Source organism: Phyllobates terribilis, unplaced genomic scaffold (genome assembly GCF_046119375.1).
Source record: "Phyllobates terribilis strain yellow unplaced genomic scaffold, ASM4611937v1 Scaffold_8__6_contigs__length_399053987, whole genome shotgun sequence".
Taxonomy (NCBI): domain Eukaryota; kingdom Metazoa; phylum Chordata; class Amphibia; order Anura; family Dendrobatidae; genus Phyllobates; species Phyllobates terribilis.
In genome coordinates this window covers 279033412-279057333 of record NW_027362768.1, presented here as the reverse complement: position 1 = coordinate 279057333, position 23922 = coordinate 279033412, and the positions used below count along the sequence as shown (strand labels likewise).

Here is a 23922-nt window from a genome sequence, read left to right as displayed (position 1 = left end):
TCAATTTGTGTAAATTTTTTCTTTATTTTTACTTAAAAGTTGCATTTGTAGTGGCAAATCGTTTTTTTCATGATTTTTTGTGTGCTTTTTTGTTCGTGTTTTTTTTTTGTTTTGTTTTTTACGGTTTTGCAAGTCTAACCCAACCTTTTTTTTTTCAGTTTTTTGCTTAGTCCCGCTATGGAACTTGAATATTTCTAACTTTGATTGCTGGTCTCGTATACTACAATACTTCTGTACTGTGGTGCAGGAGACCTGTCAGTTTTAAGTTAAAGAGGTTGTCCACTACTTCAGCATTGATGACCTATCCTGGATAGGTCATCAATGTCTGATCGGCCGGGGTCCAACACCCCGCACCCCCACCCATCAGCTGTTATCGATGTTGACGGCCGGAAATGCACACTTGCGGAGCTGACCGTCTTCTGATAGTGGCTGCCGCCTATTTGAGTAGGAGGTGGATATGTAGTACCAAGCCTTGGCCTCTATCAGAGGACGGCCAGCTTTGCAAATGCTTTTATCCGGCCGGTGGGTGCTGCCACCGATAGCAGCTGATTGGTGGGGGTGCCAGGTGTCGGACACCGACCGATCAGACATTGATGACTAAATGTAAAGTAATGCTAAAGTAGTGGACAACCTCTTTAAGTCCCCAAAATAAGTTATTGGCAAGTTTTTGACGCTGTTTAAATTGATCTGCGGTGCGATTTTGAAATCCGCAACATGTCGATTTCTCTGGCGAGTATGCTGAGTTTTTCCCCTAGAATTGCCATAATTGTGCAAAATCCTCAAGTAAAAAAACAGAAAAATTCATTTTTAATGTGTTTCTTCTGTGGAAACGCACTAAAACCGCATGTAATCCAAACATGACTGTATCAATAACATTTTTCCAAAGCCGAATACCACGAAGTATCAAAAACAAGCCAGCTTTATTTAAAATATGGCGTACCAAAAAGAGACAAAAACCACAGGATTAAAAATGCGATAAAAACACATGGAAAAAAAACACTCTCAAAAACGCAATGAAAAATGCGGATGCGGTATTACGGATGCGATATTACAGATGCGGTATTATGTCTACTCAGCTATATAGGCTGTTTCTCTATGACACCAACAAAACTCCCCTGATGAATCTATTTGAAAAAATGTGTCGGGAGCGTGATCTGTTGATCTCTACCAGGGTAATGCGTCGCTGCACAGATGAGTGCCCCCCATCACGTGGAGGATCATGTATATGGAGGATCATTAGTGGACACCACCTGGACCCGTGGCTGAGATTGTTGCATATTAGGTTTGCTGTTTTGGCACCAATTGCCTTTGACACTATTGTAGGTTATTTTGTAGTGGACTTTGCCTAACTTTGTTCATGTTGTTGTGTCGTCTTTTTATAGCCAGGAGGCTTTTTAGAGTGTACTTTATTAAAGGTTATGGTTTATTATTCTTTATCTACCCTTGCAAGTACTTTTTACTAATATGAATATATTAAAAAATTGGATAAATTTAAGTAATTTTCACTTTCACATAGCAAAAGTAAGGACAAGGAGCAAATGGGAATTATTTTGGTAGGGATCCATGATGACAGTTATTAGGTGCCTTTTTCAGTTTCATGCTCTTGTAGGCCATTGGGTATCATGACAGAGCTCAAATGCCCTTTGTAGCATATTTCACCTAATGCTGCATACCCCTCACTCCAAAGCTACAGCTCCACTTTCACTCTTAATACTAAATCCTAGCAATTACAATGGGGCTTTTATAGAGAGTACAGTTTTAATGTACACTTTTGCTTTTATTCTTTTGAAAAAATATTTGTTATGTTGCAAAGGCGAGGTTAGAAAGCGAAATCTATTCAATACTTTTTCGTATAATAAGCAGCAACATTTTCAAGCAAGGGTTAAGTATATATGGTCATCTGACTGTTTATCTGGAGCGTGAATATAATTTGCTTACTATGGCCGTGCTGTCATATGATGGGTACACTGATCTATGGCAGGCGGTTCTCCATGGATATTAGCACAGCTCCGTTGTGGTTTTTTTTGCCTTTCTGTAATGATAATTCCCATAGCACAGCTCCATGTAGATAGGGATGGATGATGTACTTGTGTGTGAGTGCAGGGGCGGAACTACCGCCCGTGCAGCCGGTTCATTGAACGGGGGCCCCGAGGGAGAGGGGGCCCCTCCAGCCTCAGCAGGGCCGCCATCAGGGCATGACTGCCCTGACTCCAGTATGGGGCCCGGCCGGTAGGGGCCCCCTCGGAGCCCCGTTGGGGGCCCCCCTCTTATGCATCTCTCGCCTCATGGGGCCCCTGGCCCCATGCTAAGCGCCGGGTCCGGGACATCTCAGCGCTGTGCTGCCGTGGCAGCGCCTTCAAGATTCCCCTGACTTCCGGTCATGTGACGGTGCCGTCACATGGCCGGAAGTCAGGAGAACCTGGTGTCAGCGATTTGGACGAGCGCCAGGATTCTGCAGGGATCGCATGGGGGTAAGTATAACAAGTTTTATTTTTTTAAAAATACAATTAACTAGAAGTGGGGGGAATTGGGAGATGCACATGTGTGTGTGGGGGGGGGGGAATTGGGAGATGCACATGTGTGGGGGGGGGAATTGGGAGATGCACATGTGTGTGGGGGGGGGGAATTGGGAGATGCACATGTGTGTGTGGGGGGGGGAATTGGGAGATGCACATGTGTGGGGGGGGGGAATTGGGAGATGCACATGTGTGGGGGGGGGGAATTGGGAGATGCATATGTGTGGGGGGGGGGATTGGGAGATGCACATGTGTGTGGGGGGGGGGGAATTGGGAGATGCACATGTGTGGGGGGGGGAATTGGGAGATGCACATGTGTGGGGGGGGGAATTGGGAGATGCACATGTGTGGGGGGGGGAATTGGGAGATGCACATGTGTGGGGGGGGGGATTGGGAGATGCACATGTGTGGGGGGGGGATGAGAGAGGTGCACATGTGGGGGAGGGGAATGAGAGAGGTGCACATGTGGGGGTGAGAGAGGTGCACATGGGGGGATGAGAGAGGGGCACATGTGGGGGAGGGGGATGAGAGATGTGCACATGGGGGGTGGTGAGAGATGTGCACATGGGGGGTGGTGAAAGATGTGCACATGGGGGGGTTTGAGAGCTGCACATGGAGGGGTGAGAGCTGCACATGGGGGGGATGAGAGCTGCACATGGGGGAATTGGGAGAAAATGAGCTGCACATGGGGGAATTGGGAGTAGGGGGATAATGAGCTGCACATAATGAATGTGGGGTGGGGGAGAGTAAATGATGATGGGGTGGGGAGAGCACGGACATGATATAATGAATTGGGGCAGGGGGTGCATGTAAATAATGAATGCGGGGAGCAGGAAGCATAGAGTAGGGGGCGTTGCGGATGCAGGAGTGTAACTGGTAACAAATTGGCGGAAAGAGTAGAGGTTCTAATTAAATTATATATTGAGTGCCTATTTACAGTTAATGGGGGCACCGTGGTGGATTACAATTTATATTTGGAATGGTAGGTGGCATAATAACTAACCATATATTGATGGTGGATGCACGTCTGTATTCAGCTGCGTAATGTAGAAGTTGGGGAATGTGCTCTAGATAACTGTGTTATTTTATGCAGAGATGAGTCCTGGCTGGAAGACGTGATGGCGGTCTGTGCTGGATGAAGGAGAAAAGCGTAGCTGAAGGACTTCACCTAGAGACGTCACCAGTGAGTCAGTGTATTACATGTACACTTACACTATATACTATGTACCGGGCTCCTGTGTATAATGTCACTGGTGATCACTGTATTACCTGTACACTATATACAGAGCTCCTGTGTATAATGTCACTGGTGATCACTGTATTACCTGTACACTGACACTATATACAGAGCTCCTGTGTATAATGTCACTGGTGATCACTAGATTACCTGGACACTTACATTATACATACCATGTATAGAGCTCCCGTGTATAATGACACTTATGGTAATATTAGTAATGTGGTGGTAATATTAGTAATGTGGTGGTAATATGTGGTCTGGTCATGGTGTGGCAGTTTTTCTCCCTTCTGTGTGGTATTATTCGGTCACTATGTTGTGGTAATATGTGGTCTGGTCATGGTGTGGCGGTATTCCCTGTATGTGGTATTATTGGTCATTTTAAAAAAAAATGTATATGACACATTCCCTTAAAGAAAACTAAATAAACATATATCTAAAAAGAGTATTGCATATTTTAAGAAAATTTTAATAGGTTAGAGTAGGGCCCGGCCAGAAGAGTCTACCTTATCGTGGTGGCGGCTTTAAAAATCTTTTGGCCAAAACAAAAGCTGATGGCTATGTATGTGGCGCCGTCACATGGCCGAACGTCAGGAGAACGTGGTGGCAGCGACGTGGACGAGCGCCAGGATTCTGCAGGGATCGCATGGGGGTAAGTATAACAAGTTTTATTTTTTTAAATACAATTAATTAACCAGGAGTGGGGGGAATCAGAGATGCACATGGGGGGGGGGGTGAGAGATGCACATGGGGGGGGGGGGTGAGAGATGCACATGGGGGGGGGGGGTGAGAGATGCACATGGGGGGGGATGAGAGATGCACATGTGGGGGGGATGAGAGATGCACATGGGGGGGGGATGAGAGATGCACATGGGGGGGGGGTGAGAGATGCACATGGGGGGGTGAGAGATGCACATGGGGGGGTGAGAGATGCACATGGGGGGGTGAGAGATGCACATGGGGGGATGAGAGATGCACATGGGATGGATGAGAGATGCAAATGGGGGGGATGAGAGATGCACATGGGGGGGATGAGAGATGCACATGGGGGGGATGAGAGATGCACATGGGGGGGGATGAGAGATGCACATGGGGGGGGATGAGAGATGCACATGGGGGGGATGAGAGATGCACATGGGGGGGGATGAGAGATGCACATGGGGGGGATGAGAGATGCACATGGGGGGGGATGAGAGATGCACATGGGGGGGGATGAGAGATGCACATGGGGGGGATGAGAGATGCACATGGGAGGGGGATGAGAGATGCACATGGGAGGGGGATGAGAGATGCACATGGGAGGGGGATGAGAGATGCACATGGGAGGGGGATGAGAGATGCACATGGGGGGGATGAGAGATGCACATGGGGGGGTGAGAGATGCACGGGGGGGGGGTGAGAGATGCACGGGGGGGGGTGAGAGATGCACGGGGGGGGGGTGAGAGATGCACGGGGGGGGTGAGAGATGCACGGGGGGGTGAGAGATGCACGGGGGGGGTGAGAGATGCACGGGGGGGGTGAGAGATGCACGGGGGGGTGAGAGATGCACGGGGGGGGGTGAGAGATGCACGGGGGGATGAGAGATGCACGGGGGGGGTGAGCTGCACATGGGGGGGTTATGTTTACATAACTTTGTTGCCTTATGAAGGGCAGGGGGGGCCCCCAAAAATTTCTTGCACAGGGGCCCACTACAGTCTGTGTCCGCCCCTGTGTGAGTGCATTCGCTTACGTGGATGTATGTGGTGGCTATTTAGCAAGTAGTTTGCATAAAGTTGTTTCTGTCCTATTCGGGAAACAGTCACATTTCTGCCCCATTGTTATGCTAGAATTGGTGAAGCGACACAGTGGGTGACCTTGCAGGACTCCTTGACCTTGTCAGCATTCAGCAGTTTCAACGTAGGAGACTGATCGGCTTGTGATTGAAGCACACACGCGTCTGATCCACGCACAGGCACAGAATCATCTGACATGATCAGCCACAGTCATCTGACACAAATACCAAATCATCTGACAGCAGCCGCAAACACAGTCATATGATTGTGTGAATTTCAAGCATCTGACAGTGAAGCACATCCCAGCCCGCTTTACCACAGCTGAGCTTCTGCTCTATGTATCTCCCATCTTTATTGCACTGAAAACTATAGGACTTTATTGGGAGTATATGCTTTTAGTGTGCTATTCTTCTTACATTCCTCCTGTCATTTAGAACAGTTTGGGCCAGAGGTTTCCAGAGGTTTTAGCAATGTAAAATCTGATAATTGTGAGGCTGTGTGGCCACTATGCATTTTTTAAGCGTTTCCGCAGCGACAATTCCGCAGCAAAAACGCTTAAAAAACGCTTAGTAGAAGGCCTGCCATGTTCCCCAATGATAATCCGCATCTGCTGTGCACATGCTGCGGAAATTTCCGCTGCGGATTATCATTGTGGAAAAAAACGCAGCACTAGCAATTATTTTGAATAATCGAGGCGTTTTCGCCGCCATTGACTTGCATTAGAACGCATAATATCCGCATCACTACATGTGCACATGCGGATATTAAGCAATTCAATGTGCGGATGGTACCCGGGTCTGGAGAAGAGGAGACTCTCCTGCAGGCCCGGAAACCATAGTACCTGTATAAAAAAAAGAATTAAAATAAAAAATATACATTATACTTACCTTCTGATGGCCCGCGGTCTCCATAGCGATGCGTCCGGTCTTCCCGGCAGCTTGCGATGGTCTAAAAGGACCTGCCATGACGTCATTTAGTCGCATGACCCGTCACATGACTAAATGACGTCATGGCAGGTCCTTTTACACAACTGCGAGACACCGGGAAGACTGGACGCATTGGATAAGGAGACCGGGGGCCATCAGAAGGTAAGTATAATATTTATTTTTTATTTTTTACCATTCTTTTACGGTCATCCTATATAAATCCATGCTGGTTGCATGGATTTATATAGTGTGACCAAGTTGTCAAGCACTTTCCAAGTGATGCTAAAATCTCTTGGAAAGCGCTTGTCAACCCGCATGCGGAAATGCATGTGAAGAACGCTTCACTTCCGCTTGTCCCTGGCAGGAAAACGCATGTACAATCCGCATGCACAATCCGCATGTACAATCCGCATGTACAATCCGCATGCGTTTTTTCTGCCAAGGAGATGCAGAAACGCTCAGGAAAAAATCCAGAGCATTTCTGCATCGTGGGCACATAGCCTGATGTGTATATGATGAGCAATACTCATGATAGTATTTGGTGTTCATGTACACTGCAAATACTGTGATTAGAAGTGTCTATTCACGGGTGAAATTCACTTTTTTTGACAGAAGCTTTAAAGAGAACCTGTAATGTAAAAAAATGCTATTAACCTGCAGATATGGCGTTAATCTGCAGGCTATGTTCACACATGTTGGTTTTTTTTTTACGTCATAAATCTCTGGCAGGAAATCAGCTGCGTCAAAAACATTGGTTTTGCTGTGTTTTTTTTGCGTTTTTTGTGCATTTTTTCACCTTTTTTTCACTTTTGTCTTTATTTATGCATGTACATAAAGTTCTGTGAAAAAAAAAGAACCCCATTCTATTTTGATGAAGATGCCCACTTTTGGGTAAGTCAAAATCAGGACTATGGCCTATTATGTTACTGTTTATCTTATTATCAATGGATTTTATCTGTAAACTGTGTGTATTTGGGGGGGGGGGATTTAAAGTTGACTCTAGCAACCAATCACAGCGCAGCTTTCATTTTTTTATGAGCAGAATTTAAATTGAAAGCTGCTCTGTGATTGCTTGCTCTTGGCAACAAGCCAGTTGTTCTTTGAAGGGGTATTTCCATCTCCAAGATCCTTTCCCAATATGTCGTAGGTGTAATAATACGCCGGCGAACGGCGCAAAAAAATAAAATATAAAAACAATAACTGAATTGCTGGTTTTTGTTCATTTTGTGTCTGAAAAATCTGTATAAACAGCGATCCAAAATTACTATGTGCCCCAAAATGGTACCAAAAAAAATCTGCAACTTGTCGCACACAAAATAAGCCATCACACAGCTTTGTTCACCAAAAAATAAAAAAGTTACAGCTCTCAGAATATGGCGACGAAAATAACTACTCTTTATTAAAAAAAAAAGCGTTTTTACTGTGTGATAGCAACAAAACCTAAAAAACCCATATAAATCTGGTACCGCTGTAATCGCACCAACCCGAAGAATAAATCCACCTAATCACTTTTATCGCACAGTGAACCGCAAAAAAATAAAAATAAGAACTATTCTGGTACTGCTGTCTATTTCTTCATTCTGCCTCCAAAAAAAATCGGAATAAGTCTCAGCTCACATTTATCCTGCACTCTCCGCTGAGCGCTTGTGTTGGGGTTTCCGTGTAAATTCACCAAAACCACAATTCAGACAAAAAACCCAGATGGAGCCATTCACTTATGAGGCCGATGGAGTCCCATTGACTGGTCTCTGTTCTGGCGGCGTACCATCATTTTAGGCTGTTTTTTTAGCACACAAGTGTGGGCGACCACAGATCTGTGTGCACCTAAAAAGATGGAGACCACCAGAGCAGACGTCAAACGGACTAAAGTGTCTCCATCTGCCTCTTTGTGGTGGGTGGTTCCGTTGGGGGTTTTGTAAGAATCGCATTTTTGTGGGATTTACACAGAAACTACGACGTAAGTGCTCAGCATAGAACACAAGAATGTGATCCAGTCTTATTCTGGAAGCAATCGAAAATTATGTATCCCAAAATGTTAGCAATAAATTTATCCCACATAAAACCAGCCCCTCTCAGGTCCGTCATCTGTCACTGGGACTGTAGGGGGTCCCACGTTACTGATAGAACAAAGACTCTGGAAATGCGACGACTCCCACCCCTTCAAATAAAATCCAGTGAATTATGCGCTCCCAAATCCAAATGCCCCCTCCTTCTGAGCCCCACTGTGCCTAAACTGCAGTAAGCGGCCACATATTTGGCATTATTGTAGCGGGGAGAGCACTTAATTTACGGGGTGTGTGTCACCAGGAGAAATGTATGGGGGCACTACACTTTATGGTGGCACAATGTATGGGCACTAACCTGGCATAAGAATAAAGCCTGGCGTGGATGTTACATAATAGTCACTGCAGCAGTAGATGAATTCATTGAGATGTGTAATTTCTACTATGGGGTCACTTTTGGGGATTTTCTGTTGTTCTGACACCTTAGGGGCTCCGCAAATGGCGCCCACAAACTATTCTAAAAAAAATCTATGCTCCAAAAGCCAAATAGTGCTCCTTCCTTCTCAGCCCTGAAGTGTGGCCTAACAATAATTTCTGATGACACACAGTGGGTACGGAAAGTATTCAGACCCCTTTAAATTTTTCACTCTTTGTTTCATTGCAGCCATTTGGTAAATTCTAAAAAGTTCATTTTTTTCTCATTAAAGTACACTCTGCACCCCATCTTGACTGAAAAAAAAACAGAAATGTAGAAATTTTTGCAAATTTATTAAAAAAGAAAAACTGAAATATCACATGGTCACAAGTATTCAGACCCTTTGCTCAGTATTGAGTAGAAGCACCCTTTTGAGCTAGTACAGCCATGAGTCTTCTTGGGAATGATGCAACAAGTTTTTCACACATTGTGCTCATCAGAATGACCTGTTTGTGTTTTTTGGGAACTTAAGAAACTACTGTTGTATCCTTAGTAAAATAAAACATAGAACTATAAACGTCTCTCTTACTGAGGATACCTTGTGGCAGTTCTGGCTTATTTCTTCTAACAGTACCCAGCATGATCATTTTTATTTTCAGCAACATCTGCCCTAGTTGGTATGATGTGAAAAAATTGTCGCATGTAACATTTTGTCCTTTGAGTCTGTGTGTCAAATCCAAAACTACTTGCATAGCTTGATTTTTTCAGCTTTCTCCAGTGTTGTTTCCTATGTATACCTGAGCGTTTACAGCGTATGAACTTTTGCTGTCGCATAGAGTCCATATTTTGATGCCGTACTTTGCCGGCTTACTTGGAATATACTGTCTGAACAGGCACCTACCTCTGAATGACACCAGTTGTTCATCTACAGTCACATTTTCACCAGTATTATGAAATGTTGGTAGAATCTCTACCCATTTATTCCACAAATCTCTAATAAGGGCAAGTTTGTCTGTGGCTCTTCTTTCAATTTGATTGGTTTTATTATCAAACCGAAGGACTCTTGAAATCTCATGAAATCTTGCTAGAGACATTGTGGCCAGCTAACAAGGAAAACAAGAAAATCTTTTCATTTACAATGTGAAATGTTGATAACTGAGTTGAACTATTTCTATGTGAACAGCAGGGTAAATAAGATACAGCGAAAATTTTTTGCACATAACTATACTGGAAGCGAATCCATCTGCTGTATCGTAATTTGAAAATGTATGTACGCGTAAATCTGCACGGAGCAAAAGGACCTAGATAAATTGATAAATAGTAGTAGATGCAATATATAGTCCAAAATGAGATTATAACTCATTTATTTTACTCAAAAAAATGTCTGGAGATTAGTATAAAAGGCTATCGGTCATTTTTGACTGAACAGTACAAGTATAAAAGAAAACGTGGAGCAAAAAGTAAACAAAAAAAAATACCCATAGTAAGAACCCCTTCAAATGAGGAAAAGTCAATTAACCACAAGTTTCAGAACCGCATAATGAATATTTTAAAAAATATCAAATTTCAAATTCGGTCATTTTTGACCGAACAGAACAGCAGGGTTAATGGAATATTAATTAAGGATGCTTTTATGAATATATTGGAGGTGTTGAAGTTTCAATTCTCATTTGAATTATAGCTTGAAAAGTTGTAAAAATGGAACTGAAAATGATCATTTTTTAGGGTTTTGCTTGTAAAAAAAGCAAGGAAAACATTTTCCGTTGTGCACAACAGTTCCTTTCCTTACAGTTCACACTATATTAAGTTATATTAACTTATCCTATATGAGCTCATGAAATTTTTTAATGAAATCAGTCTGAAGATACTTCAAAGGCTTGTTTACTGGTGAAATAAAGGACATGCTCTTGGTAACTGTGAGGTTAAATTTGGCCAAATAGGGTTAATTAGCTAATCAGGCCAGCGTCCCACAGCAGAATCCCTTAATCACATTGGGGATGTGAAATTTCATCTGTGCAGACGCGGCTTTGTGTGTAAATCTGCAGGAGCAGTTCTGGCTTTTCCGGGGTCAGATTCTCAAGAGCTCCATTAAATAGAGCCTTTGTTTTCAAGGCTGAATGATACGATCATGAGGAACCGGAGACTGTTGGATTGGTCTTGGGGAGGGGCTGAACTGGGAGGGAGCTCAGAGGACGCCATATTTAACCCGTTACAAATCTCATTCTATCTGGAATCACTGGTTGTATATTAAAGTACTGCAGAGATTTTATTCCATGGCTTCCCCCAACCACTTCTCGGCTATGGAGAAGGGTGCTTGTTATTGTGTTATTGGTGAGTGGTCCATTACCAAGTTATGTGATCCACGGACAATCAGATGCAACGCTTCCATCATACACTCTTCCAATCATACAGTCTGGAATTTAGTGGTAATAACCCGGCTAAAGGAAAAGTTTGATGTTAAAGGCATTTTATTACTGATATATTTACTAAGCTGATAGTGTTATCTAGCCCACTGTAGCAAATGACTATAGTGTGTCCTTATTGTAGCGATGTCTGATAATAATGTATTTCCCTCTTATTATCATATATAAACCCAAGAGTTTGTGTTTGATTTCAGTGTCATGACACAAAGATTTTGTGCCTTGGTCACTAACTTCATCATCCAACAATGTAGATATTAGATACTTAAAAGGGGGGGGGGGGGCTATCAAATACTTTGCAAAACCTCATTAGTGGCCCTAAGGTGGTAGAAAATGAAAACAGACTAATGTCCCAGACCGGCGCTGCTCAAAACTAAGAACTATGTCCCCTACAGCTGCCGACTGGCTGCAGCAGTCATGTGATGTCCCCCAACAGAAGAGGAAGCTATGAGACTGGCATAACTACTGAGTACAGAGGAGCACTGCCGGTCTGAAAAGAGAGTATTGATTTTTTTTAAATGTTTCCACTACCCTTGAGCCAATTATGAAGTGTTGTAAGGTTGTGGACAAACCCTTTAACACCTTAATGACCTTGGGATTTTCCTTTTTTGAATTTTCATTTTTTGCTCCCCTTCTTCCCAGACCCATAGCCTTTTTATTTTTTAGTCAATATGGCCATGTGAGGGCTTATTTTTTGCGGGACAATTTGTACTTTTAAACGCCAACACTAGTTTTACCATATCGTGTACTGGAAAACGGGGAAAAAATTCCAAGTGCGGTGAAATTGCACAAAAAATGCAATTCCACATTTGTTTTTTTTTTTTGTTTTTTTTACCACGTTCACTGAATGCTAAAACTGATCTGCCATTATTATTCTCTGCCATTATGAGTTTGTAGACACCAAACATGTATAGTTTCTTTTTTATTTAAGTGGTAAAAAAAATCCAAAGTTTGCTAAAAAAAAAAAAAATGGCGCCATTTTCCGAGACCCCTAGCGTCTCCATTGTTCCGGATCTGGGGCTGGGTGAGGGCTTATTTTTTGTGTGTCGAGCTGACGTTTTTATTAATACCATTTTGGGGTAGATCCTATGTTTTGATCGCCCGTTATTGCATTTTATTGTAATGTTGCAATGGCCAAAAAAAACGTAATTCTGGCGTTTAAAATGTATTTATCGTTACGCCATTTACATATTGAATTAATTATTATTTTATATTGATAGATCGGGCGATTCTGAACGCGGCGATACCAAATATGTGTATATTGGGTTTTATTTTTATTATTTTATTTTGAATGGGTGAAAGGGGGGTGATTTAAACTTTTATTTATTTATTTAATTTTTTATATTTTTAAAACATTTTTTTTTTACACTTTCTGCTTGCTTCAATAGTCTCCATAAGAGACTAGAAGCAGCAGTTGTCAGATTGCCTCTGCTGCATACAGGCGATGAGTAGATCGCTTGTATGCAGCAGAAATGCTCACTTGCTATGAGCGCCGACCACTAGGTGGCGCTCATAGCGACCAGATCATGACAACCACAGGGGTCTGCTGCAGACCCCGGGTTGTCATGCCCACCCATCGGTGACCCGCGATCATGTGACGGGGTCACCGATGTGCAGGGCTAATGCCGCACTTCCGGCGCGGTGATGTTAAATGCCGCTGTCAGAGATTGACAGCAGCATTTAACTGGTTAACAGCCGCGGGTGGATCGCGATTCCACCCGTGGCTGTTGTGGGCACATGTCAGCTGTATAAATCAGCTGACATGTGTCCGGTTCAGTGCAGGGGTTAAAGGGAACCTGACTGCTCTCATAGTCATGTATATTTGACTCTGAAACCCTGTGGAGTTTCAGGGAATAATATACTTTTGCTAGCTGTCGATGACTGAGCCGCACTGTGCACTAGTTGTACAGGTGGGTCTCTGGCAGCTTCTCTCCACCCACTGACAGTGACTGACAGGTCTCTACCTATTTGTGCGCATAGGCAGAGACTTATCAGTCATTGGCAATGGGCAGGGAGAAGACGCCAAGGGACCCGCATGTACATCTAGTTTCCCATGCGGCTCACTCCCCAGTGGCTATTAAAAGTATATCATCTCTTAAACTCCGCAGCGTTTCAGACTCAAACATACCTGGCTGAGATACTACAGCCAGTGCCTGATCTATGCTGACCACGGTATGGACAGCATGTATCACCTGTCAGGTTCCATTTAATATAAATGTAATAAATAGTATGATGTTTTACAAAGTTTTAAGGGTGCTTTATCACAGCATTTTTTTTTAAAAAAATGCAGAATTCCTTTGCATTGTTTGCTTGGCATTTTTTGCAGTTAATTATGAAGCAAAATACAAACAAGGCTTTTTCTGTGCCCTTTTTGATGTGTTTGTGCCTTTTGGCATTTTTGGGCGTTTTTTCCAAAACACAGTAAGTTTTAGGTATGGCTTTTTTTTGGAAAGAATGCATGAAATTCATGGCAACAAAAAAAGTCCATAAAAAAGTATGTGAAGGAAACTCGCATTACATTAAAGGAATAATTGGACTAAGAATTAGATGAGGAGCCCAACTTGCTAAAGTTAGCATGCATATAACCCAGGCCCTTGTACATTGTCCTGGAATTTCCAAGGCCTCTATTTAGAGACTGCCCCACTAAATGTTACTTTTACACAGAAAATTAGATATGGTCCATGAAGTGTTTTATACTGCAATCATGGGCAATAGAGAACGAGGCAATGTATGATATAGTCCTTGCCCTTGAAGAAATTATTTAATGTTCCTACTAGGTTTTATCCTTCCCTATGTCCCCATACTATTGTATGTATTTAACCGCTACTATGTTCTCACTCTAAGGCTATGTGCCCATGATGTCGCGTGACCCATCACTTGACTAAACGACGTCATGTTAGGTCCTTTTAGACCATCGCGAGACTCCGGGAAGACCGGATGCATCGGATAAGGAGACCGGGGGCCATCGGAAGGTAAGTATAATGTATTTTTTTTATTTTAAATTCTTTTTTTTTTACAGGTACTATGGTACACGGGTCTGGAGAAGAGGAGACTCTCATCCAGACCCGTGTACCATAGTACCTGTAAAAAAAAAAGAATTTAAAATAAAAAAAATACCATCCGCACATTGAATTGCTTAATATCCGCATGTGCACTTGTAATCATGCGGATATTAAGCTTTTCAATGCAAGTCAATGGCGGCGAAAATGCCGCGATTCCGCAAAATAATTGATAGTGCTGCAGATTTTTCCGCAATGATAATCCACAGCGGAAATTTCCGCAGCATGTGCATAGCACATGCGGATTATCATTGGGGAACATGGCAGACCTTCTACCATGCGTTTTTTTTTAAGCGTTTCTGCGGCGGAATTGCAGCTGCGGTAATGCTTAAAAAACGCATAGTGGGCACACAGTCTAAACATATTTCCAGCCTCATAATAAAACAATTTTGAAGACACCATAAGGCCCTCAATTTCATTTTTGCGGTCAAAGGCACTGAGAGGAGGAAGTTCCATGCCTGACGCCAAGTCACTTCAGGTTCCTATGATAAGAAAAAAAAAATAAAGAAGCAAATCAAATGTATGTAAAATATTACATTGAATATTCCAGAAAAACGCAACTTTTTATTTTTATATATTTATCTTGTATATGTTTATGCACAATTAAAAAGAATGACAGAAGAACTGGGTAAGATAGTATGATATTTACATAAATAAGATAGATACAGTTACACATAGTGAAAAAGAAACGACAAACACTGAAAACCAAAAAAAAAAGAAAACCTTTAGCTGAATGAAGACTGATGGAGGAAGGGACAAAATATCGTTATACACTAGGGTTAATCTGGGCATAGAACAAAGCATCAAATAACTTAACCCCAAATGGGCTCATGGATTTCTGTCCCTCTTCATTTCAAAAACCCAAAATTGAAACAAAAATGATTAAACCAAAAGTCTATAGAGACATTATTTGGTATGAAAGCACCTGTCTCGCCACACCTGTCGAAAACAAAAATATATATATTTAGATATATATTTTCATATTTACATATAGCCTTTACTGTTTCCATTTTTTCATCCTGATAAACATACTTCATAGTATCCTGTTAGGAGAAATGTCAGTAGTGTTGTTTTTGGGGGGAAACAAGATGACTGCCATCATATAGATGCAGTAGAGGGAAATGCAGAGTTGACTGCCCTCTGTGTTATCCATAATGTGACTGAACTCGCTTTATCTCTTGTACAGCTTATTTTAAAATGGTATGCTGGAATTAGGTAGCCAAATGGGCTTGTATGTATGCTAGCATGTTAAATTGCTATACATCTACAAGAAAGTTGTATTCTCGTATTTACAGCTATCACTGACATTCTAAGACATTATAAAAATATGTAAACTTCCACACAAGGTTCCTGATTAAAGACAGGAATATATTTCAAATCTTGTAACTGATTTGTTACTTATGACAAGTAGAAAGCTGTTACATCCATTCTACAGTAGAGGGACTGTGAAGTCCAAGTTTTTCTATTTAAGGCAATTATTTGATCAAGCCTAACTTTTTATTTTGTTTGGACTTGCTTTTCTGTACTTCCTTTGGGTCATGGTGATGCAACTACCCCTAAAGATTTATGTAGAAAGTGGACAGCCCAGGTTTTCTCCATTCTAGACGTTTTTTTTTAATAAACATGGATCATTCAGGATGCATACCATTAGCAATACCATGTGGACAAAGTAGTAATAAAATGCCATATTATTTAAGACATTTTTGTGAGCATTGCACAGTACTGTGGATGAATATGCAAGCCAAATGTTGGCCATCTTGAGACACCCAACACTAACTCCAATTGGAGCTATTTATCACTTTATTGCGCTGACCACTGCACAACGAGTGGATTACTATTGAATGAGTTATCTCCTGCCTTCACTTGTTCTAGTTCTTCAGGAATTTTACGATGCAGCTCTATTTGCTCCCCATCTAGACTGATGGGATTAGGAAAAGGTAAAGCAAGAACTGTATCAGATTTTCCATCATAAACTAATAATCATTTTAAAGTATGATGAAGTGACTTGGAGAAACTAAGAATCAGTTTATTCCCATGATGTTAAGTTGATTAGTGATACATGGACTATCCCTTCTTTCAAACTGGTTAGCAGCCCAGGTCAACTGGATGAGAAAGTCAAGCTGCTTTCAGATAAAAATCTGTTTTGTTTTTGCAGCCATTGGCTGTGCATAGTCAATTCTGCCAGCCAATCTGGCGCCTAAAATCAAAGCCACTACAAAGTCAGATGTTGCAGCTTCCTCCTCTAATATGAGAGACACTAGTTCATAATCAGTGTATAATCTTTATTCCCTTCCCCCATCCCTGCATTGCCCTGCTATTCTAGCCCACCATTTTTACACTTGAGTTTTGTTTTTACTTAAGAGAATAGGCCCATTTTTCCCTGGTCACCGTCTTTCTCAGTGGCCCGTAGAAACCAGTTCCCCTGGTGCTCATTGAATCCGGATTCTACCTGGGATTTGAGCTGTGGGAGGACCCCATCGGAGTATGGTTCTCTCCGAGAGATGTCCCTCCTTTGCCTGTTTTTCTGTAATTCTCATGGTCTTGACAGAGTGGTGTAGACAGGTTGTTCCCAATGTGTTGGGCTATGTGATGGAGCCACACTAGGTGGATCAGAAATTGCAGTATAAAGAGGACGCTGTGGAGGGCCCATATAGGAGAACGCCGAGTAGAGCCCAGATGCTTGACCAGAATGGCTGTAATAAGAACTCGTTGGCTGGTGGTCTGAGTAGTCGAACTGTGGCCTTGAGATAGAAGGAAAGGCTGAGCCATAGTGTGGCAGCCCCAGTGAGGTGTAGGTCAGCTGTGATGTGGACGGTTGCTCTGTATAGTGGCTGGTACTTGAGCTTTCCGTCTTCACCTGAGCTTTTGAGTCTGCCACATTGGGAGCATGTTGCTTTGCCAGGGCCCAGGCTGAAGGGCCAGCAGCTAAAGCTCCACTGAGACCATAGCTGGAAGTGTAACCCCCAATGTGACTTGGGTGTGCAGCGTGACCATTAGGTGGAAGGTACTGGTCAAATTCATTGACATCAAATTGCTCCATATTGGACATAACATCATGACTTATTTCTCCAATATCAACGTTGCCAAAATCAATGTGTGGTTTTCCTCCATCCGCAAGAGAGCGAGATCCATCTCTCTTTCCCTCAGATTTTCCACCCTGAAGTTCTGTTTTGGGCGTTGTTGGTGGGGTAGGAGGACCATGACTTTGTCCTAAAATAAAGAAGTATGGATACCCATGGTTAGAAAATTTAATATTGCCCGAAGTTCATAAAAAAAATTATCTTTGTGACTTCTCGATTTTGTATTTTTCATGATGATGCAATTACAGATGAGAATGGGAGAAAATACTTTAACTTTCTTACAATATAGATTATTACTGTTTCATTGCTAACTTGAGAAAAGATTATACATACATCACAGAAACAAATATGTCAGTCATTAAAATGGGCAGAAATCTGAGATTTCTATGATGTGCCCTATGGGGGTGTTAAAAGGATTGTTCACTAGTGGACAACCCCAGCTTAATCAATTAAGGACCTAAATTAAATTAAAAACAGTGTATACTCACCTCTTACAGCAGTGCTGTTCCAGAGATGTCAATGCGAATGTTCCTGGGGGTGACATGACATTGTTGTATCATGTGCCAGCTGGAACCAATGAGCGGCCGCTTATTGAGCAAATGCTCTTCAGGTATTCCCCTTGACTCCCTATATATATGCATGCTCTGATCAGCAGAGCGTGCATAGATTCTCAATCAAATCACTGTTAAGAACCACTGGTGGCAACTCCCTTGACCTTGTTTTCACCTCATACTTTTTAGATATTTGGCCAACATTCAAATAATTTATATGGCCACCTCCAGTGTACAATACCTCAGAGAGTGACTTATCTTTGGTCTAATCATAGATTACTATGAAGACTGTTGCCTTTTTTACTTTGTATCTCTGTATTACATCATACGAAGAGAGCAATCACTGGAGAAGGACATCATGGTCAGAAGAATAGAAGGAATATGGCAAAGAGGAAGACCAGAAACCCGATGGCTTGATAGTATCAAGATAATGGCGGAGAAGATCATAGTGGCCCTATCTAGGCTTCCACAAAATCGATGTTCCTAAAGGTCGTTCATCCATAAAGTCACTATAGCTTGGGATCAAGCCAAAGGCCATTAAAATAAAAAAAAATAGTTCTGTATAGTATCATGTCCATGTTATTGAGTTTGATGCAACATTTATTTTTACATGAGAATTAACCTGATTTCTATTACCTGCAGAGTGTTCTGAGTTCCCATCAGACATAGGGGAACCATGTCTATGATCCAAATGTGAGTTTTTATAGTGGGCCTGTATGGATGCTGCACCTCCCTCATTCTCAGAGGAACCATCTCCCTCTCCAGTGGTGGGCTTTCCATTTTTTCTTCTACGAGGCTGATATTTATAATCTGGATGGTCCTTCTTGTGTTGCATCCGCAGTCTCTCAGCTTCTTCAATGAAAGGTCTTTTATCATTTTCATTTAACAATCTGTAAAAAGCAACCCAACAAAGATTAAAACTTTCTGAAGTATTTCCAAGATGTTTTTTTTTATACGAAAACCTTGAATAAGAATAGAAAATTTGTACATTCAGTGAATTCTTTGAATGACTAACCTCATAGTCTGAGAGAGCACTGAAAAGCTACAACTTTAACTGAGAACATTCTGCTGTGGACCGAAAAACCATAGCATTGTATAATATGAGTTTTGGTGTGATCTGTTTGCTTTAGCAACTGTTGGGGTATGTGCCCACGATCAGGAGCAGCTGCGGGTTTGAAGCTGCGTGTTTATGCAGCGTTAAACCCGCAGCGTCCAGATGTTACAGCATAATGGATGGGGTTTCTAGAAATCCCATGTCCACTGTGCGTCCCTGTGCATTTGCGGATCACCCGGGAATCTGAAATGAGGTGCGTCTTTCAGACCCACAGCATGTCAATTTCTCTTGCGGATCCACATGTTCCCCATAGACTAACATCAATGAGGAAAGTCTGCATGTGAAAAAAAAAATTGTGTGGCTCATTTGCATAAATGAAGGCAGAAGCCTTGCGGCTGCTCTACAGCGTCAGGGACGCAGGTGGCTCCGGATTGTGGGAACATACCCTTGGGGAAACAGTTTGTATATTAAGTGGCAATGAACAAAATCAACTTCAGAAATTATTATTGATAAGTGATACAGGAAAAATATATATCTTTGTACTGAGTTAGCCAGTAGATAGAAAAATATTTTAAGATTTGGGAGTCCTCAGTGGTTGATACCTTTTAATGGCTAACTGAAAAGATGGTAACAAATTGCAAGCTTTCAAGACTACTCCAGTCTCTTCATCAGGCATAGTATACACAAAATCTGAAGAGTCACATATTTCTGCACAACAGGGCACAGGAATAATGCAATAGATGAGACAAGTGACGTCAAGCTCCTCAGACCATTTTGGGGCATCAAAATCATGGACCAGACCTCAATCATAGAACAATAAAACTTTCACACTCCTTGTCTATGAACTGTTCCAATATTTGCGGCCACAACTCTTTCTCCCCCCTCCCATACTCATAGTTCTGCTTTACGTCATTTGTCTTATCTATTGCATTATTCCTGTGCCCTCTTGTGCATTAATATGTGACTCCTCTGATTTTGTGGTATTCTATGCCTGATGAAGAGACCTGCGTAGTCTTGAAATCTTGCAGTTTGTTACCATTTTTTCAGTTAGCCATTAAAAGGTATAAACATTGAGGACTCGCAAATCTTAAAATATTGATAAATGAAAATTGTGCAAAATAGGAATGAAAAAAATTGCTAGAAAAATATTTCATAAAACATAGGAAATAATGAATATAATTGATCTTTTAAAAACCATCAATGTGATCCTTAGGCGTGTACTCAAAATCTTACCTCCAAAGTTTGCCAAGTGTCTTGCTCAGCTCTGCATTGTGTAGGTGTGGATACTGGTCAGCCAACTTACGGCGGGCAGCTTGTGCCCATACCATGAAAGCATTCATGGGTCGCTTCACATGTGGTTTAGACTTGTTGCCACCATTGACCCTCACTGGCATAGGAACTAATGTCCAGTCATAGCCGCTCAAAACTTGGGAGACAGCTTCACGAATGCAGACAGGAAACCTTTCATCCTCTGAATCATGCTCTTTCTTCACCTTTCCATCTTCATCATCATCTGGACCAGAATGGGAATGAGATCCCAGAGGCTCAGGTGTCAAAGAAGGATCTTCAGACCCAACTGGGCTCATCTCCACCTCTGAAAGACTCTGATCATCACTCATGGTGTGTCTTTTACCAGGAAACTGGAACAATTAATAATAGTATTAAAATATTTGCTCGAACTATAGCAAAAAATAAAGTGCAATCCATAGAACAAAAAGAACGAATGAGAAAGTGTTTTTCCCCGAACATTTACACAACGGGATAAAAGTTACACAAGTCAAGTGTATGCCAAGTTTCCATCTACCGTGTTTACAAAATATAGTAAAATATATACTTAAGCCTATGTAAAGCAAGGGACCTTTGGGTCATATAGAATTATGATATTGTATAAACTAGTAAAATGTAAGTATAGCTTTAGTATAGTAAATTATTTTGCTGATAATCTTGTTAGGTGGTCAATTTTCCTATAGTCACTTGTAAGAACTTACCCTGGGACTCTATAATCAGGCTATGCTTCCAAAGGAATATATCAGTCTGGTCGTAATTTTGGTGGCTTCACAGTGGACAACTAAGAATGAACATACCCAATGTCCAGTCTAGTCCCTATATATACTAAGTGAATGCTTCTAGCTATAATCTTGGTACGACATGTAATTAGTAACCACATGAAAACAGATTCATGCTGAGTTAACAAGAGGCATACAAATCCTTCCTGAAATCTTTCTAAGCAGGGAAAAAGGGTTTAGCAAAATCTCTACAATTTGTTTTATAATAATTGAACTATGCAACAACTAATAGGTTTAAGTCATCTGTTTGCTGGGAAATAAATACTCTTATTTTGCTATTGCTTTTGATACTCAGTCAATTTTATTACAGAATAATTAAAGAACAATGGTTCAACTAAGAGGAAAATGTAAAACTGCAGAAGAAGCATTATGTGGATATATAACCAAAAGCCAAATATAGGAATGTCTACATAGTGTTAAGCTCAATAAACATATGACTCTAACATAATATGAAAGTACTTATCCATATGTAACCAAACAAAGACTAAAGGATATTAATACTGTTACAGAATCAAGTGTTCTGATTTTACTATTTATGCTAATTTACCGGGTATAGATAACTTGGGATTTCTCTATGCGATATTGACAGATTAACAGTACACATGAATTGCAAATGAAATGAAACAATATTAGTTAAGTATCCAAAGTATCCAAATTATAGTTATTTACTTGGGCACATAAGCTGGATATTATGTGTTACATCAGTAAGGTCATCTGTGACAATAACAGACATCTCAATTCCTGACTATGAACTGTGTCTTGATACTGAAGCTTTTTACAGATACATCTGGATATTATACAGTGTAATAGTTTTTTGACCACTTAAACAGTGTCTTCATTTGACCTTGGGTTGTCCCTGATACATTTATTACTTATTAAATTTTGTACATACAGATTTACGAGTGGAATTTTCAAGTTATATTACCATTTATAAACTTATAGTTACTTTGTATTTATATTAGTCAACAATATATTACAAAATTCTATATGTTTTAAATGTCAGAATATTAAACTTCTAAGAAAAGTCTTCATTTCATTAAAAGAAACAATGACAATAGGATTATTATTGGTCATAAAAGTTCATTGTTTCATTGGTAATTACAACAAGGAAGTCAAATATCTTCAAATATCTTCTATATCATTTCCAAATAAGGACACAGATGTTTAGCTGCCGAATGAAGAATTAGAAACTTGTGCGGGATGGTATCAAGACTGCACATATAGGTTTATTGTGTAGGTTTTGTAAATTCTGATCTATATAAATTATTTGATACAAATTTTATCATTTTGTAATGATGATATGTCTAAAATACCTGTTTATGGTGAGAAAGACTAATAAATGTGAATTTAGAAAAAAAGAAACCAATATGTTACTAAACAGTAGAAGATTAACCAATTTATGTATCTAGCAGCAATGTGAAATGATCACATATAAAGAAGACATATATATGGATATATATTAATATTCATGTAAGTATATATACCTATACATATATTTGTATATATTTGTTTACATATATATATATATATATATATATATATATATATATATATATATACACACACATATATATGTAGATAGATAGATAGATAGATATAGTAACACATAAATAGAAAGGAGCATAGAATACAAATCATTGTACAGTTCTTTTCTAACTGAATGTTTCTGCTTCATCAGATCATACAAAATCAATAACTGTAGCAAAAATACATACAAAAAGAATGAACATTTTTGAAAAATAAATGTATGAAATGAAACACTAATATAAAGTTCTCTTTGAGTTACTTAGTCCAAAATGATAAATCTTGTCAAAGTTTCCAAAGAATGGAAAAAGTACAAAATATATTCCAAATTTTTTTCAAAATTGTATAATATCTTTTAGAATATATGTAAAGAAATTCAAGTAATCACATAAAAGAGGCCATTAAAAAAAACTAACATAGGGAAATTAGTATAAACTTTAGAAGGCAAGTTTTATATTAGGGAGAAAAAAATCAAGTGAGAAACTAAATGAATTGTTAGAAAAGAGAAAATATTAAGCAATTAAAAAAGTTACGTGATAGCTATTAAAAAAGAATGAAAATATATTAAAATCACATATGATATAAAAAGTAATAGAAATATGTAAATCATTTCTGAATGTAGGATAGTAACAAATTTAAAGGAATTTGTTTAAAAAGAAAAATGAGCTATTATAGCAAAAGTTACATGGGGAACATGAGTGTGGATTAAAAATAAAGTTACAACCGATACGTAGTAATTTTAGAAGGGGGTGTTATATAAAGAGTATATAAGAAATGATAAAAAGTTAGTAGCTGATGTATACTGTAGTTTACAGCGAGAGTGAATACAAGGCTAAGTGAGGAAAGCAGGAAGAGTTGGAATGCAGAATGTACCTACTGAGTCTTAGTGGTAGGAGGTGTGCTGGCTCGATGCTGTGTCAGTAATAGAGGCTCTGTTCTCCTATCTGAATGATGCTCTGTTCGCTGCCCTGATCACTTCTCCCCATGCATTTAAGGCAAAGCTTTTCTCAAACAGTCCTTGGTCCTTCTAATTGGCTGCAGCCAATGTAGGGGTGGGACTAAGACGAAACGTACCTATTTCTGCCAAGAAAATGAAAACAAAAAATACGAGATTCTCTACTTTTTTTTTTAAATGGCCTTGAAACATTTTGTGGGTTAAAGCCTTCAATAGAACATTCCTAAACTAACTACGATAATGTATTATCTATATACACGAACTAAACAAGCAAATCCCATATTACCTTTACTATTACGTATTCCAGAAAAGTTAGAGCAAAATACCAAGATCTTAAGAGTCTA

At 40.5% G+C, this 23922-nt stretch overlaps 1 protein-coding gene and 1 long non-coding RNA gene across 4 annotated transcripts; one reads left to right on the top strand and one right to left on the bottom strand.

The window, feature by feature from the left end:
- Positions 1-2381: 2381 nt before the first annotated feature.
- On the top strand, positions 2382-18879 carry LOC141157260 (uncharacterized). Its single transcript, XR_012247774.1, has 4 exons — positions 2382-2471; positions 3610-3699; positions 7289-7342; positions 18255-18879. It is a non-coding gene; the product is annotated as an uncharacterized lncRNA (long non-coding RNA).
- On the bottom strand, positions 14893-23652 carry SOX10 (SRY-box transcription factor 10). 3 transcript variants are annotated; one of them, XM_073644289.1, is made up of 4 exons: positions 23501-23652; positions 20267-20673; positions 18616-18869; positions 14893-17558 (listed from the first exon to the last, which is right to left on the bottom strand). In XM_073644289.1, exons 2-4 carry the CDS (start codon positions 20650-20652, stop codon positions 16882-16884), a joined length of 1317 nt encoding a protein of 438 aa, XP_073500390.1. In that variant the 5' UTR covers positions 20653-20673; positions 23501-23652; the 3' UTR covers positions 14893-16881. The 3 variants fall into 3 exon arrangements, with proteins under 3 accessions (XP_073500390.1, XP_073500391.1, XP_073500392.1); XM_073644290.1 differs by having other exon boundaries at positions 23497-23645; XM_073644291.1 differs by lacking the exon at positions 23501-23652 and adding an exon at positions 21022-21202.
- Between the last annotated feature and the right edge of the window lie 270 nt (positions 23653-23922).